Source organism: Podarcis liolepis, assembly GCF_965112155.1.
Source record: "Podarcis liolepis genome assembly, chromosome: 2".
Lineage (NCBI taxonomy): Eukaryota > Metazoa > Chordata > Lepidosauria > Squamata > Lacertidae > Podarcis > Podarcis liolepis.
In genome coordinates this window covers 92569760-92586165 of record NC_139555.1, presented here as the reverse complement: position 1 = coordinate 92586165, position 16406 = coordinate 92569760, and the positions used below count along the sequence as shown (strand labels likewise).

Here is a 16406-nt window from a genome sequence, read left to right as displayed (position 1 = left end):
TCAGAAATGTGTAAAGAAATATGTCCCAAACAAATGTGGATGTAAAAAATCCCACCCCTGGCAGATTTAAGATTCACAACTGATGCTGAAGTTGTATAGCTGTCCACACCCATAATTACATTGCTTTGTGGCCGCAGGATCTTAATTGCTACTTTTACTACACAGTTCTTTTCCGTGTCATCCTCTTGTTTCACCAGCCCAGATTTACACCAGAAAGAAAGATGACTATTTTTGAGGTTGAATGCTTCTTTCTGTCAAAAAACATGCTGTGCGTGAAAAGTATAATAAAAGCAATATCGCAGCAATATTGCAGCATCAGTGAAACAATTGTTTAAATAGCAAAACAGTGGATCATAGTTGAAAGGGGACCCAAGGGTCATCTAGTCCAACCCCCTGCAATGCAGGAATCTCAACTGAAGCATCCATGACAGATGGCCGTCCAACCTCTGTTTAAAAACCTCCAATGAAGGAGAGTGAAAACAGTTGAAGAGTGCTAAAATTTAATTTATAATGTGTACCATGGTAGTGTTTGTTGTCTTCACATAAATAATGTAGAACACAAATGAGATTTATTTATTTGCTTTTAACATTCTATCTTTCCTCAGGTTCTCAAGGTAGTTTACAGTTTAAAATAATGGCTTATGAGCTAATAGACTTTCGTTATTTACGTATCTAAAAGCATTTATTTGTCCCTAGGTCTATAAAAAGCATTTATATACTGCTTAGTATATTTTTTTAAAATGTCCAAGTGGTGGTACATGGTACAAAAGGAAGAAGGAATAAGGAGGGAAGGGGAAAATGAGCAACACACAGGCTCTACTACTTTTATGCTGTTAAATAACTGACTTAAATATTTACCAGTGTCGGAAACAGTTATGGACAGGGAAGAGCCAAATCACATTTGATCCTACCTTAATTAACAAGGGAGGCACTGCTGTTTCACTTTCCTGTCTCTCTGCTATAGCCATATAGAATAGATGCTGATGGAATCAGCTCTGTGAGATGGAGCTAATCCAAGCGAGGCTGATGTAGTGGGCTAAAGCCTCGCCTCTTCGTTTGCAGCCAGGTGTACTGTATGACTGCTGTTGTGTTATATTAGTTAGGATATTGTATTTAATAAGTTTGTCCTGAGCAAGACCCAGTATTTGAAGAGGAGGTGGAAGAAGGGAGAGGAGAGATGCAGAGAGAAAAATATGCCGAGAATGTGACTAGCTATTATGACTAAAGATCTTCCTAAGCATTTTTTAAATCTATTCCTCATGGGACAAAGGAGTAAATATGAAAACTGCTGATGGCGATGGTTGTGGGATGAGCTGTTCGCCAATGGAGGGCATCTTATTTTCTCACATGCGGCCAGGTCTGTTTTGTGTCCAAGATACAAAAAGCATGATTTTGCTGTAAATACGGAGATGCAAGAAGTGGTACAAAAAAGAACTATATATAGATTGGCTGGCAGCATCATGGAATCGCTTCGGGCCCAGCCAAATACAATTTGCAGTTGCTTAAGTTTTCCTGACACCACTCTCAGATCATCATTCTGCTCAGGTAGATAATAAATAGTTTTGTTTGTTTAACAATACTACAATTAATCATATGTGCAAAATAAAACAGAAATGCCTAGTTGCCATGAATAGTAGACATGGTAAACCTTTGTTAATCCTACCCTAGGCCACCCCCATCCATGGCTGTGCTTCATGCCTCCTTCAAGTGCTTTTGCCTGGCTGAATTGTGGTCTTGGATGGGTACCTCTTGCTTGCCTGTGCAGAGAGATGTGGTATGTAGAAAACTCCTGGCTTTTGCAGGACTGGAACATAAGTCAACTGTGCAAAGCTCAGACTCACATCTCTTGCTCCACCAGCTGCTTATCTCTAGCATCTCCCACCACTGGCATGAGGGAGTGTGGTCCTTGGGCTGGGAGAGGGTTTACAGGGTATATATAAAATGCACACGCTTTCGCTCTCTCAGATTAAGGAGCTTCCCTGAGCTTCGTCAAAGCTAGAGATTACTGCTTCCAAGACTCAGGAGCTTCCCAGAGCTGTGCACAGTTCCCAAGAGCATTCTAAGTCATCCTTTAGACACATTTGCACAGCTCCGCCTGAGCAGTGATTAGCCTGTAGAATCTTAGAATAAAAAGTAGTGAAGTACTTGATTTCTGTGCTACTTGCTTTGCTGTTTGACAAAAAGGTTTTCTTACTGAATATGAAAAATTCCTATTCAGCAGTTTAAAATCCTACCACTACCACTCCATGTCTAGGTGGTGTGTTTGTACGATTCCCACAGCACTGGTATGCCTCTACCACTTCTCAGCATCAGAATGAATGTGTAGCCTTGTATTGGAGCCGCTAATTTTTCATGACAGATTTTCAAATACCAAGAGTCAAAGACCTCTGGTAACAAAGAATATCCTGAGAAAGCAAAACCATAGCTATTTTTGTCTTGCAGTTTCTTTGCACATCATACCAATTATAAACCACTTGTGCCTCAAGAGACAGCTTTTCAGTCAGAAGTAGCAGTGTAATAGCATCTAATATTTCTGCTCTAAGCCAGAAAATTAATCATGTTTGCTTTCATAAATCTGGATTTAACAATGTATGAAGAATTGATTGATCTCAGCATTCTCTTAGGTTATAGCACAATGTATAATTATCTCATTTTTAAGCATACGAACAATATAAATATAAATTTTAACACATACTCATAAGTAAGATTCAAGTAACTCAAAGTTGCATTAACACGTTGGTCTCAATTCATTATGCCTCTGCATGTGTGTACAAATGATTGTGCAAATGATGTTGCCTTGGTTTTCCTGCTTCCCCCAGACAATGACCCAAGCTTCTTAATTATATGTATACAACATCCACATGCATAAATGGATCAGAGCCATTTACTTATTTCAAAATATCCAATAATTTAGAATATTCTGTTAGATCTAAAGATGGTCGTGGCCACTTATTTTGGATAACTTACCATTGACATAACTCTCTGCACTGCCATTTAATTCTTTTACAAATTTAGAAAACTCTTGATGCATTATGTATGTATTTTTTTAAGGACATTAACTTTTATTTGATATTTAAACTTTTATTCTGTAGTGGGTGGGTGGGTGATGTCTATTTGCTATGAGTGTTATGTATTTTATCCCACCTTGGATTCATGAATCGATGAATGTTGGGATATAGAAAATGGAAGGATAAATAGATGCAAGATCTAGGGTTGGATGCAGACTTGATTTGCATAGGTGGGACTATCTTCTCAGCAAGGTTCGTGTGAGGGGAAAGCGCCCACTGGTGCCTGCCACCTCCTACATTGCCTCCATTGTGACCTCCTACACAGTCTCAGAGGGTTGTCTAGTGGAAGAAAGGAGTCATCAACACCTGGAATTTTGAGAAAGTGCTGTGGGGATGTAACATAAAAAATGGCTCTCAGAACTTAAAGGGCAGGAAAAGGGTCAGGACTACAAAAAGGCACAGACATGCCCCTGCATTGTTACCACTGCCCCCATCAATGAAGGGAAAGGCACCCATATAAACCACCACTGCAGTTGGTCACAGAAAGAAGCTCCTTTCAGTTGTCCTGTGCTCAGAACAGAAAGGAGGGTTGGATCTAGTCCTGGCATCCAACAAATTGTGGGCACGTTCGAGGGTGCATGTTTAATGTAGGAGAGTCTGAGCCCAGGGTAAAAGTACATACCACAAATCAGGAGAGTCGTGAGCGCCAAGAGGATGAGCTGGACTTGACGGGCCATTAGCCTGATCCAATAGGCTCTGCTTATGGTCTCATGAAATGAGCAAAAAGAGCCGTAAGCCTCGCGTGCATTGTTCAGTTTTGAAGGAGTATTTACTGAGACCCTTTGCAGGCATTGTAGGAGGTATTGGCAGGCACACTTGAACCTGCCTGCATCTCATTGGAGGCCCTAGGACAGAAAGTATTGCTGGAGGCTGTAAGGGGATGGCCGCAGCCTTTCCAGCCACTGCAGGCAAAGTCTGAATCCAAGCCATAACCAGGAAATTATGAGCTCCCACCAAGTTAATTACCATTCGGGATAAAGGTTAAAATAATTGAATCAACATATATGATTGTGTGCTGCCTACAAGTTGAAAGGAGATTCTGGAACGTAAGAGGCAGTTGAAGGCTATAGCCCGACCTGACGAGACCAGTGAAGGAAAGTGCTGTTTTATTTTTTTATGGTAAACAACTCTCCTGAGAGTATAATCCTTAGAGCATTCTGATTTTAAAATATGTTTAACCAATTTTTATTTTATTTTTATTTTGGGGGGTAAAAAAATAAGCCTAAGGAAAAACAGCTATGAGAATATTCATTTGGTAAACAAGAAGTGTAAAACAGAGCTTAGCTTTCATGAGAGATAAGGGCCTCTTTGTCAAATTGTCAATGACCTGAGACAAGCAGCCTCCCTAGGGATTCTTTAGTGTATTCATTATTGTTTTGAGGGTGCATTGAGTTCACTAGTTGAATTATTTCCACATTGTAGCTAAAAACAACAAGAAGAAAAAAACCTTCTGTATGAAATGTACAAGCATTATGCCTGACTAGAAATTGGGATGGAGTGAGTGGGGAATATGAGTTGATCAATGAATGGACTTCAGTTCATAGCATTGCAAGATAGTTACTGTACTTTTCCGTGTATAAGACGAGGTTTTTTTATTATTATAAAATAATCTTTAAAAATGGGGGGGTTGTCTTATACATGGACAGTGCATTGGGGGGGGCCTGGGGATTAGTTGCTGCCTTGGGCAGGAGGTTTTCAGCGGTGATAGGGCGGTTGATTGGTGGCTGCAGCAAGGACTGATGGCTATTGGCTGACTCGGCGGCAATCCAGCGGATGATTGGCAGCTGCCGGAGGTGAGGGGGCAGACGATTGGTGACTTGGGCGACGCAGTGAGTGGCAGTGTAGATCTGTCGGGTGAGCGATTTTCGGCAAAAAAAGCTCAACTCTTTTGCAATCCTCCCCCCCCCAAAAAAAGCTCAAGAACTCTGAGCGATCTCCCTCCATTTTCTTACTTTGGAGTCCCCCAAAATAGGGGGCATCTTAAACAACGGGGGCAATGTTATACACGAAAAATATACGGTAATCTCTCCCCACCTCACCATGCCGTTAATCTTTCTACTTGGATCCCTTAGCTTTGTGGTGCAGCTTAAAAATATTCAACTTGTTATTCCTGTCACCTATAGCTGTTGATCATTATTTGTGCTATACAGTGGTACCTCTGGTTAAGTACTTAATTTGTTCCGGAGGTCCATACTTAACCTGAAACTGTTCTTAACCTGAAGCACCACTTTAGCTAATGGGGCCTCCTCCTGCCGCTGCGCTGCCAGAGCAAATTTCTGTTCTTATCCTGAAGCAAAGTTCTTAATCTGAAGCACTATTTCTGGGTTAGTGGAGTCTGTAACCTGAAACGTATGTAACCTGAAGCGTATGTAACCTGAGGTACCACTCTACAGTGGTACCTCTGGTTGCAAATGCTTCAGGTTATGAGCTCCACTAGCCCAGAAGTAGCTGCTCCTGGTTGCAAACTTTGGCCTAGGATGCGAATGGAAGTTGTGTGCCGGAGGCCCTATTAGTGAAAGCGCGCCTCAGGATAAGAACAGTTTCATCTTAAGAACGGACCTCCGGAACGAATTCAGTTCATAACCAGAGGTACCACTGTACTGATATATAAAGGAAACTTAACAAAGCAAAGCTATTGAAGAATTGTCTAATGCACAAATAATCATAGAATTGTGGAGTTGGAAAGGACCCAGAGGGTCGTCTAGTACACCCCCCTGCTAATAGCCAGGCTCACTGAGTCATTGCACCACAAGGGTTGTTAATGGAGCTACTGCACTCCATTACACAAAACTGGTAGGAGAGATCACATGAGTAGACCATGGTGTGGTATCCAAGTAGCAGGTCCCATTAGTGCAATGCTTTTCACTTGGATAATGGGATTTCCTCCCTCTGTTTCCCCAGCTTGCTCACCAACTGTTCTGGAGGGTTGGGCAAACCCCAGAACAGATTTAGTAAGCAGGGAGGGGCATTCTAACTTCTTGTCTTGTATCAATTCACTAAAGACCATCATGTCAGGACTTGAAGTCTCAATATAGGTTGTATCCAAAGTGACGCTAAGTCGTGACCCCATCAACACAAGGACTTGAACCTACATTTAGTCTTGAATCCGTGCCTGGGAGATATTAGGCAAGAATTGAGGCTGTCTACTGGCTCAAGCCTCTGGTTGAAGAAAAACAACACAACCACCGGCCAGGCCAATGATGAACATCCTTGAGCCATCCCTATGATATCAGATGATAAAGTTTGACCTCTAAGAAAAAGTACTAGGGTCAGGCTTACAGTTCAGTATGAGCAGCAAAAGGACTATTTTTACTGCTAGTCCTTACCCCAGGCCTGCCTCTGCTTTGTCTTATTTTCACCTCATTGCATGAGATATTCCTTTGGTTCCTGGATCTTGCTGAGGAAAATTGGAGTCGGTTAGATCTGGTATATCTCAGAGGTTGCTTCTGAAGAACGTTTGAGGAAGAAATGACAGTCCCATCTCCCAAAGTAGGGCAGATTGAATTCTCACAGGGTTCACATTTCAACTTAAATCAAGTCATCACTTTGTTTTTTTGTTTTTTTCTCTCTCTTAAGTCATGGTTCCATTTTACCTTGAGTGGACTCAAGATGTTGCTGCCAAGTTGAGAATCTTTAGTAACATATGGGCCATGAAATTATGCACATGTGTGAAATGGATATGTTTTGAACTACAAGACCAACATTGCGGGGGGGGGCGGGGGGCTGATTTTGATGGAAGCATAATCGGCACAATACAAATCAAGTCTATGTATTTGAGGAGGAGAAGGTTCAGTTGTTCTGGGGCTTCTTGTAACATTTGCATGCACTTTAATCCTGCCCCAATTTATGAATTGAACTTGCATCCCTGGCTGTGCAGGCTATAAATGAGAGGGGGGTGGGAAATAATGCAGCCCTAATTTGCCATACAATTCCATGCTCATAGACTGTAAATATTGATGTTTGCACTTCTTGTTAATTTTAAAATGTGCGAAGAAACATTGCTTATTCAAGCTAAACATGGATCAGTGCTACCATCAAGAGCCATATGGCGCAGGTTAGAATGTTCATATTTAGCATGCTGGCGTGACTTGTGGGTTGTCAGTTTTTTGCTTTCTCTGATTTTTCTGCTTCTGTTGTGACACATCTGATATTGCAGAAGTGAGTCATAGAACATCCTACACAAAAGGTTAGCAGTTAGAGAAAATGGGAGATGTATTGTACCAGATAGAGCTGGCAATTCCTCTTCCCTTAGACGATATACGGAGATTTTAATCGGGGCCAATCTATTTTCAGCTGGCATGTTTCTCAGACTTTGCTGAGAATTTCGTGTTGACTTCATAATGAAGGTGACTTTAAAAAGTTAGCACAGAACTAGAGAGAAAAACAAAGTTCATGCTGAAAAGAGGATTTTGGCTCACGTGCATGTGATACTTTGCACGTATCTGGTACCTTTCGTTTTAGAGCATCAAAACTCTTAGCATAAATTAATTAACCAGGCCTCTTCAGAAGCACAGATAGTTCAAGCATCATTGCACTTATCATTTCAAATGAGCAAACTTTGACACAATGAAGCTAAATGACTTACCCGAGGTCACATAACAAGTCAGTTGAAGAAATCAATACTTTCTTTTAATGCAAGTATATCATAGTCATGGGCAACAATCAAGTGTAATATTAAAGGTGGCTGTGAACAGTCATGAAGCAGCTTTTTGAATAGGTGTTGATCTTAATTTGAGACTAGTAGCTTTTATTAATAAGAAACTACATGAAGTATTAATCGACAACATTTTTATTTATGCCCTGTAATCTACCTTTGAGTGAAATCAGTTGACTAGATTTAAATCATCAGTCTGAGAGCTGCTTCTTGCAGTACAATTTAGTTCTCAGGTAAATCTCAAGTGTAGCTCCTTGCACTTGAGGAACAAGGGCAGATGATCTTTCACCTCCTTTTTCTACCATTAATCAAAGTTATATATGAGAACAAGAGAGGAGGGGAAGGGTAATGATATAACCTGCTGCACATCTTCAGATGCTGATAATCTCCATGCCGCAGAAGACAGAATCAGAATTCAAAATGACCCTAACAGATTGGAGAATTGGGCCCAAGCTAACAAAATGAATTTCAATAGGGACAAATGTAAGGTTCTATACTTAGGCAGGAAGAACCAGGTGCACAAATATAGGATGGGGGACACCTTGCTTATTAGCAGTTCATGTGAAAAGGATCTAGGGATCTTGGTGAACCATGAGCTTAATGTGAGTCAGCAGTGTGAGTCAGCAGCAAAAAAAAGCTAACACTATTCTAGGCTGCATCAACAGAAGTCTCGTGTCCAGATCAAGGGAAGTAATAATACCACACTATTCTACCGTGGTCAGACCACACCTGGAATACTGTGTCCAATTCTGGGCACCACAATTTAAAAAGGATGTTGCCAAGCTGGAAAGTGTGCAGAGGAGGGCAACCAAGTGGATCAAGGGGCTGGAAACCAACCTTGTAAGGAATGGTTGAAGGAGCTCAGTATGTTTAGCCTGGAAAAGAGGACATTGAGAGGAAATACGATAGCCATCTTCAAATATCTCAAGGGCTGTCACAAGCTTGTTTTCTCCTGCTCTGGAGTGTAGGACTCAAAACCCAATGGCTTCACGTTACAATAAAGGATATTCCTACTAAACATCAGGAAAAACTTTATGACAGCAAGAGCTGTTCAGCAGTGGAACGGTCTCCCTTGGGACTCTCCTTCCTTGGAGGTTTTTCAACAGAAGTTGGATGGCCATTGGTCATGGATACTTTATCTGAGATTCTTGCACTGCAGGCAGTTGGACTAGATGACCTTTGGGATCCCTTCCAACTCTACAATTCTATGAATGGGTAGCATGATACTTTGGTGGAACAAGCATACATACTAGCAGAGACTGGGGTAGAGACCTTTCTTGCAAAAATAGTAATAGCAGTAATAGCAGTAGTAGTAATAATACTAATAATTAATAATAATAAATGCTGGTTTAACGATGTGGAGTTTATTTTCCTTATTGTACCAAGTGCATGTTAGGAGGGATGACTGCAGAAATAGCATCAGACACATACATTTATTTATTCAGATGTGCTGGTGGCCTCTTGATCTAGTCTTATGAGCTCTTGTGCCCAAGGTAAGATCTGGATATTTTTAACCCTCAGTTTCTTAAAAAAACCACCTGTTACAGGAATTGGGCCATTTTATTGTCATGTTTTAAATGATTGGAGGGTGGGGCGGAAGTAAAGAGTGGCCCACATCCTTTATCAAAATGAAGATCCACCCAGTCCACTTCCATCTGGGAAGCTCAAATTTTCAAAAGTATTTTATAATCACAGGTGTACTATGAATAAGGATTTTTTCCAGTATCAGCCATGGCTAATAGTCAGTGATAGACCTAGTCCCCGTTGATCTGTCAACTTTTTTGAAAATATCCAGACTGCTAGCACTCACCTTTAATAAGACAGGTCCCTTTAGCTAATTCTGGAATTTCATGAAATATTTCATGTTGTTTCCCCCCAGCAATTACAATTAGTTTATTTCGGATGTTTGCGTCCAAAGTTCTTAGAGCTTTTCTGAGATAGTAGATCATTTCTCTGTATAGTTAGTCTCTCTCTGTCTCATCCTGTGCTCATCCTGCTCTGACAACTTTGTAAAATTTCTTTATTAGAAGATACTAGGGCTGCCTTGCGTCTGGAATTTCCCAGACATAGCCAAGATTCGTCTGTTGAAAATGGCATCTGGGTGTAATTTTCAAAAAGTGGCTAAAATGTCTGGAAAAACCTGGGTGAATCGCAGCCCATATCGGAAGTGTTGAGTATTTGGCTATTTTCCTAAAAATTAAATTTAAAACTTCTCTCTTTTTGCCCTCCCCAAAGCTCTCCCCTTCCCCCAATTCCTTGTTTCAACTTCAAACCTTTAAGGGCAGAACTGTATACATGTCTACTTAGAAGTAACTGCAATGGCTCTTACTCCAAGGAAAATGGTTATAGGGTTGTAGCTTTAACTTATGTTAAGAATTCTACTGTCAGTATAATTTCACCCAGATTTCTAAAGAACAGCTTGTCCTAATTGGAGGAGGAAAATACACTCAGGGTTGTGGGAAGCACACCTAAGCAGTACTGCCAGTGCAACTGGGCTCTTAACAGGAATGGGGGGGAAATCAAAGTCGGATAAAAATCAAAGTTTAATTTATCACCTTTATAACAATATAATTACTTTCCAGCTGTTCAATACATTTATCTCCTGTGTATTTTCTTGGTTTTATGCTGTGCTGAACAACAATTTTGAGATCAGCAAATGAAGACTCAGCCGCTATAAAAGCCCCCTCCCCCAAAATAAAAAAATAAAAACCTGGGAATGTAAAAACAAACAACTATGTAAGATAAAAAGCCCCTGAGTTGATTCAGTGCTGCTGGAGCATTTGCCTTGAATTCCCTTGGCAGCTGAAGTTGCGGATCAATAACTGGTGCCATTGGCTGGGTCACCAATAGTAACCTTGGCAATTAATAAGCTTAAGTGTAATACACAAGACAGAGAAAAAGAATGTTTCAGAGTACTTGGTGTTGGGACAGAATTTGCCATTTTACAGTTTTCCTTCATATGGTTGTTATCACTACTTAATGTTGGGATGATAAATGCAAAACAAAAGGGGATTTTAGTTGCCATAGCTCATGAACCTCAATATACCCATGTCTAGCTTACAATGAGGCACCGACATGAGTCCTCCCCATCTTTCAATTCTTGTCATTCCAGTGACTTGGGACACTTGTGATGAGAAAGTTTACTGCGCAAGATAATTCAAGAGTTAATCTCGGCCACCTCTTCTGTGCATTTAACTGTCTGTGTGAAATATTTGATCATATGATTACTGTAACATTGTATTTCGTGTCCATGAGTGGACTCTTCCATTTTTGCAGTACAGTGGTGCCTCGCAAGACGAAAAGAATCCGTTCTGTGATTCTCTTCGTCTAGCGTTTTCGTCTTGCGAAGCAAGCCCATTGAAGGATTAGCGGATTAGCGCTATTAGCGGCTTTTAGCGGCTTTTAGCGGCTTATCTGCTGATCGGATCAGCTGATAAGCGGCTTAGCGGCTTAGAAAAGGGGGGGGAGGGGAAAAAAACCAGCAGGAACTCGCAAGACATTGTCGTCTTGCGAAGCAAGCCCATAGGAAATTCGTTTTGGGAAGCACCTCCAAAACGGAAAACTCTTTCGTCTAGCGAGTTTTCCGTCTTGCGAGGCATTCGTCTTGCGGGGCACCACTGTACACACAAAAACACCCATTAATCACTCAGCTACCCATCACCAGTCTGAAAGCAGCTAAACTCAGAGTGAACTGATGCAGATAGCGCGTGAACTGGGTTTCTGAGAAATGGAGCCCCGACTTCTGAGTTCAAGAATCTTAGTGTAACTGAAGTATGCTAAAGTTGCTACCTATGATTGAGTGAACATCTTATGTGTGTTTACACAAGCATGTGTGTGCAGTGAGTATTTTCACCCTTTGTTCCTTTTGTGCATTCCCTAAGAGCTCATTGTGCTCCATTCAATATGCTTTTTAAATTCAGGTGGGGTGAAGAGGGACACTTGGGAAAGAAGGGGCAAATCCCCACTATAAGGCCTGCCCGTGACTCACATTGAATTGACTCAGAAGTGTACTATTTACTACTAAATCTTTCTCCTGCGCACACACCACTTGACAATTAAAACCCCCCCTTTTTTCAATATTAGTCAGGTTTCATTTGAAGCACTGCATACTGTGTTGGGTAACACACTTTTAAGAACAAAGTAGATAAACTGGATTAGGTTTAGAGAAGAGAAAACCAGATCAGTAGTTGAGCTCCTATTGAGGGTATTCAGTGAGCCAACATGACAGTGATGTGGAATTGAGGATTGGAGTGATAATTCTGTAATATGGCAGTGGACAAAGCTGTATTGTAACTTTTTAATAAATGTTAATCATCATGAGAAGAGAAAAATGAGGTGGGAGCTTGAGAGCATTTTTCAAATACCTAAAGGGCTAATGCATGGTGCTTTGCTACCTTCTGCCCCAGAAGACAGGACAGGAGAAAATGGAACCAAGCTACAGGAGAATAGATTTCAGTTAAGCATTAGGAGAAACTTCCTGGTGGTTAGATGATTCAACAATGAAACCAGTTATGTAGATGGTTGGTGGTCTCCTTCTGAAAGTCTTCAAAACATCTCTTGGAGATGCCCTAGCTCTGGATCTCCTGCACTGAGCAGAAAGGCAGGTGGATTAGATAAGGCCCCTGCAAGTTTATCCCTCCACCCCCAAGAAAAATGCTTCACACAGATGTATCCTGAGTGTGCAAAATATGGTGCACCCTGAACACTACTCAATTCCTTGAGGCAATAGAATTCTTGGTGGGTAGTCCTTCTTGACCATCAGCAGTTCTTCTGCATGCCACCGCTTTAAATTCTTCTGGTGAATCTAAAGGCTCAATATCCTATCCCTTCTCATTTGGGTAGTGAGTGCTATAACATGTGTGCCATAACATTATGTGTTTATTTATCTATTCCCAATAGATCTTGAAAATTTCAAAACCAGGACAAGAAGTACAGTGTCAGTACGACAAGGACAAGGGATGGTTCTGCTGTGTGGACCACCTCCACATTCTGGCGGTGAGTAGTATAAATGTCATCAGTATAAGCTCCCTTGTCTTGCAAATGAGTGCAGGGGTTCTGCATGCCAGTAAATTGCATACAAGCCCCACTCTGGTGAATGGGATTTACAAAGGAATAAATATGTGCCATCAGTGATCCCTTAACTAGATCCACATGCTGCCACAGTGAATTATGGCAAATCTGCCACCTTTATATAAGAACATAATAGGAGCCTGCAGGATGAAACAATTGGCTCTTCTAGTCCGGCATCCTGTTCCTACACTGGCCAACCAGATGAGTATGGGAAATGTGCAAGTGGGACCTGAGCGGAAGAGGACTCCTCCCTCCTGCAGTTTGAAGCAACTGGTATTCAGAAGCATACTGCCTTCCACCATAGAGGCAGAGAATAGCCATAATGGATAGTAGCCATTGATAGCCCCTTTTCCCATGAACTTTTCTTATCTTCTTTTAAAGCCATCCAACTTGTTGGCCATGATTTCCTCCTGCAGCAGTGAGTTCCGTAGTTTAGCTATGCACTGCATGAAGAAGTACTTTCTTTTAGCTGTCCTGAACCTTCAAATAATCAGCTTCACTGTCCATGATTTCTAGTGTTATGAGTGAGGGAGATAATATTCTCGCTATCCACCCTCTCCACGCCATGCAAATTTTTATAAACCTCTTACGTGACTGGGAGTGGCTGCCAGGACCATATAACACCAGTCCTAAAAGATCTTCCCTGGCTTCCAGTGCATTTCTGAGCACAATTCCAAGTGTTGGTGCTGACCTTCAAATCCCTAAACGGCCTCGGCCCAGTATACCTGAAGAAGCATCTCCACCCCCATTGTCCAGCCTGGACACTGAAGTCCTCCTCTGAGGGTCTTCTGCTTGTTCCATCACTGCGAGAAGCAAAGTTACAAGGAACCATGCAGAAGGCCTTCTCAGTAATGGCGCCCTCTCTGTGGAACGCCCTCCCTTCAGATGTCAAGGAGATAAAGAATTACACAACTTTTGGAAAACACCTGAAGGCAGCTATGAATCAGCAGGTTTTTAATGCTTGATGTTTTTATTTTGTTTTTAGATATGCCATAAGCCGCCCAGAGTGGCTGGGAGAACCCAGCCAGATGAGTGGGATATAAATAATAAAATGATTATTAATAATAAAATAATGATAATTAGTATTGATGCATTTTTTTGCTTTATTGGGTGGTAAGAAAATATTTCTCATATCTGTTTTGTTTAATAATAGTTACAACAAATGCTTCATTATTAAAATGAATACCAGGAGCAAATATTTTTTCAATGCCTACATCTAAGTGTGAGAATAGTTCTGAACCAGCTAACAACAGAATAGAGTCAGAAAGGCTGAAAGGAGCAGATGATACATACTTTAGACTGCACCTTTTCTCTGTTTTCCAAACAGAGTCTTTTAAGATCTGTGGTCCTCCAGATAATAATAATAATAATAATAATAAATAAATAAATAAATAAATAAAATTTATACCCCGCCCTTCCCGGTTCAAAAACTGGGCTCAGGGCAGCTAACAACAAATTTAAAACACTTAATTATAAAAGCAGCATAAAATAAAGTATAAAAACATGAATAACAATAAAAATCAAAAATCAATTTAGGGGAAATAAGCATTAGATAATCCCCAGGGCTAGCTGGCTGAATTGGTCCTACTTGGGCCAGCGAGGAGGCCAGGGGAGAATTAGCTGTGGGGTCTCAGAGTGGGTGATCTTCATAAAAGTGGAGGGGGAGGGAAGAGAAGGGAAATAAAAGATCAGGCTGAATTCAAATTAAAGGCCAGGCAGAATAGATCTGTCTTACAGGCCTGGCGAAAGGAGGTTAAATCTTGAAGGGCCCTAGTCTCATGGGACAGAGCATTCCACCAGGTTGGAGCCATCACTGAAAAGGCCCTGGCCCTGGTCTAACTTCTTTAGGGCCCGGAACCTCTAAACTATGGTTATTCATGGACCTTAAGGTACTCTGCGGGGCATACCAGGAGAGGCGGTCCTGTAGATACGAGGGCCCTAAGCCATGTTGTTGAACTGCAACTTGCATCAGCCACAGCCAGCGTAGACATACATACATATTTTTATCTGTATGACATCTTCCATAGTTCATACAATGAAAAAAAAAATACATAACTATAACAAAACAAAAGTAGTCAGAAACAATAAATAAAACATTTAAAAATACCCAACCAAATGAAACAATTTCCACATAAATTACAAGATTTAAAATAAAGGTACACAAAACCAACAACAACAACAACAACAACCCCAAATAACATCCCAGCCCAAGAGTCTTTTGAGCAGCCTCAGCTTTTGTAGCTGGAGTCAGTCATGGTCCTGCCCTCTCCGGCCAGGTGGAAAAGGCCTGCCAGGCAGGGAGCAGGTCTTCCATGTCTCACAGTGGTTGGAATGATGGGAGTTGTAGTCCATCAATATCTGGAGGTCCACAGATTCCTAATTCCTAAGGTAAATAGCGTCATACAAAAATATTTTTGTATGAAGAACAAGCTGATGAGGTGTCAACTTGCCCCCCACATTGAGGGGGCCCACCCACATGACGTGCCTTTATTATTCATTAAGAATAAAAAAAACCCCTTGACTTTCCTGCCCCCATAGCTGTTATTAGGAAGATTCCTAATATGTCGTATTTTATATACTGTGTTTCCATGACTCTATTTATGCATGAAGGTTCCTTTTTATGTGATTTTTTTCTTTAAGAGGAAGGGGTGTTGCTTTGTTAAAGATTGGCTTTTTCCTTAGTTCATAAAAGGGTATTTTATGATTGATGGGTTCACATGCTTAACATTAATGCCTTTGACATCCTAAATATAACTACTTAAATAAAAAAATATCCAGGTCTTTCACTCAAATGAACCAATCACTTCACACAGTGTAAAATGGTTCATTGTCTTCTGGGGATATGGGATGTTTATCAAAACCTGTTCCGTAATTGGAGCCAATTTCATTGATGCTGCTGCTGAGAAAATGAAGTTAACAAGGAAGTTGCATTAGCAACAGTCAGAAAGTCAATGTTTGCTGAGTGGCAGATGGCAATATGAAGAGACAAACAAAATGATCATGTTTCAAAGAGGATTTTCTACAAAAAACAATTATAGTTAAGAGCATAACAAAACATTGGTTTCCATTGTTGCCTAAAAGATGATGTGAAATTGTGTCATTATGTTAAAGCAGGGTTTAAAAGATCTATATCAACATTACAAAAATGCCTAATTGAAAATACTGCTAAACTAACTTGATGAAACATCAACAGCACGCACACAGGGGCTCCTTGAAGTTGCTCCGTGTGGAGGCTTTTGCAATGTGGTACATGACAGGTAGCTATGAGCCATAAAGAGAGGCACACCCACATAACATATTCATGGGAGACCTTTCTAGAAATTAGATTTGTATTCAAATTTAAAAATAAATAATAGGAGTTTCCAAGAAAGAGAGGAAGGAGGAGTTGTAGGGTAAAACGATACGACCAACTAGTACAGTTTCAGGCTTCAGGTGAGGTGCAGGGTGGAAGTTCTTGTTGAGGAAGCAAGAAGATGTTTAGGAGAGTGAAGCTATTCTTAGGTTTCAGATTTGGAGGAGGAGTGGTGCAAAATCACAAACCAACTGGGAGTTTGTGAACTCTGGAATGGGAAGACGAAAGGGAAGCAGGAGCTTTAGAAATCAGGGGCTCAGGG

The 16406-nt window shown here is 41.0% G+C and overlaps 1 protein-coding gene across 14 annotated transcripts in view; it reads left to right on the top strand.

The window, feature by feature from the left end:
• LOC310701096 (contactin-4) overlaps positions 1 to 16406 on the top strand; it is a 497831-nt gene that overhangs the window by 319870 nt on the left and 161555 nt on the right. For 13 of the 14 annotated variants that reach the window (XM_083491346.1, XM_083491357.1, XM_083491358.1 and 10 more), the window contains one exon: positions 12622 to 12717. In XM_083491346.1, coding sequence (XP_083347472.1) covers positions 12622 to 12717 — 96 coding nt within the window. Of the gene's footprint in view, positions 1 to 3436; positions 3464 to 12619; positions 12718 to 16406 lie in introns of those variants that run through there. The other variant, XM_083491350.1, reaches the window with a different exon arrangement.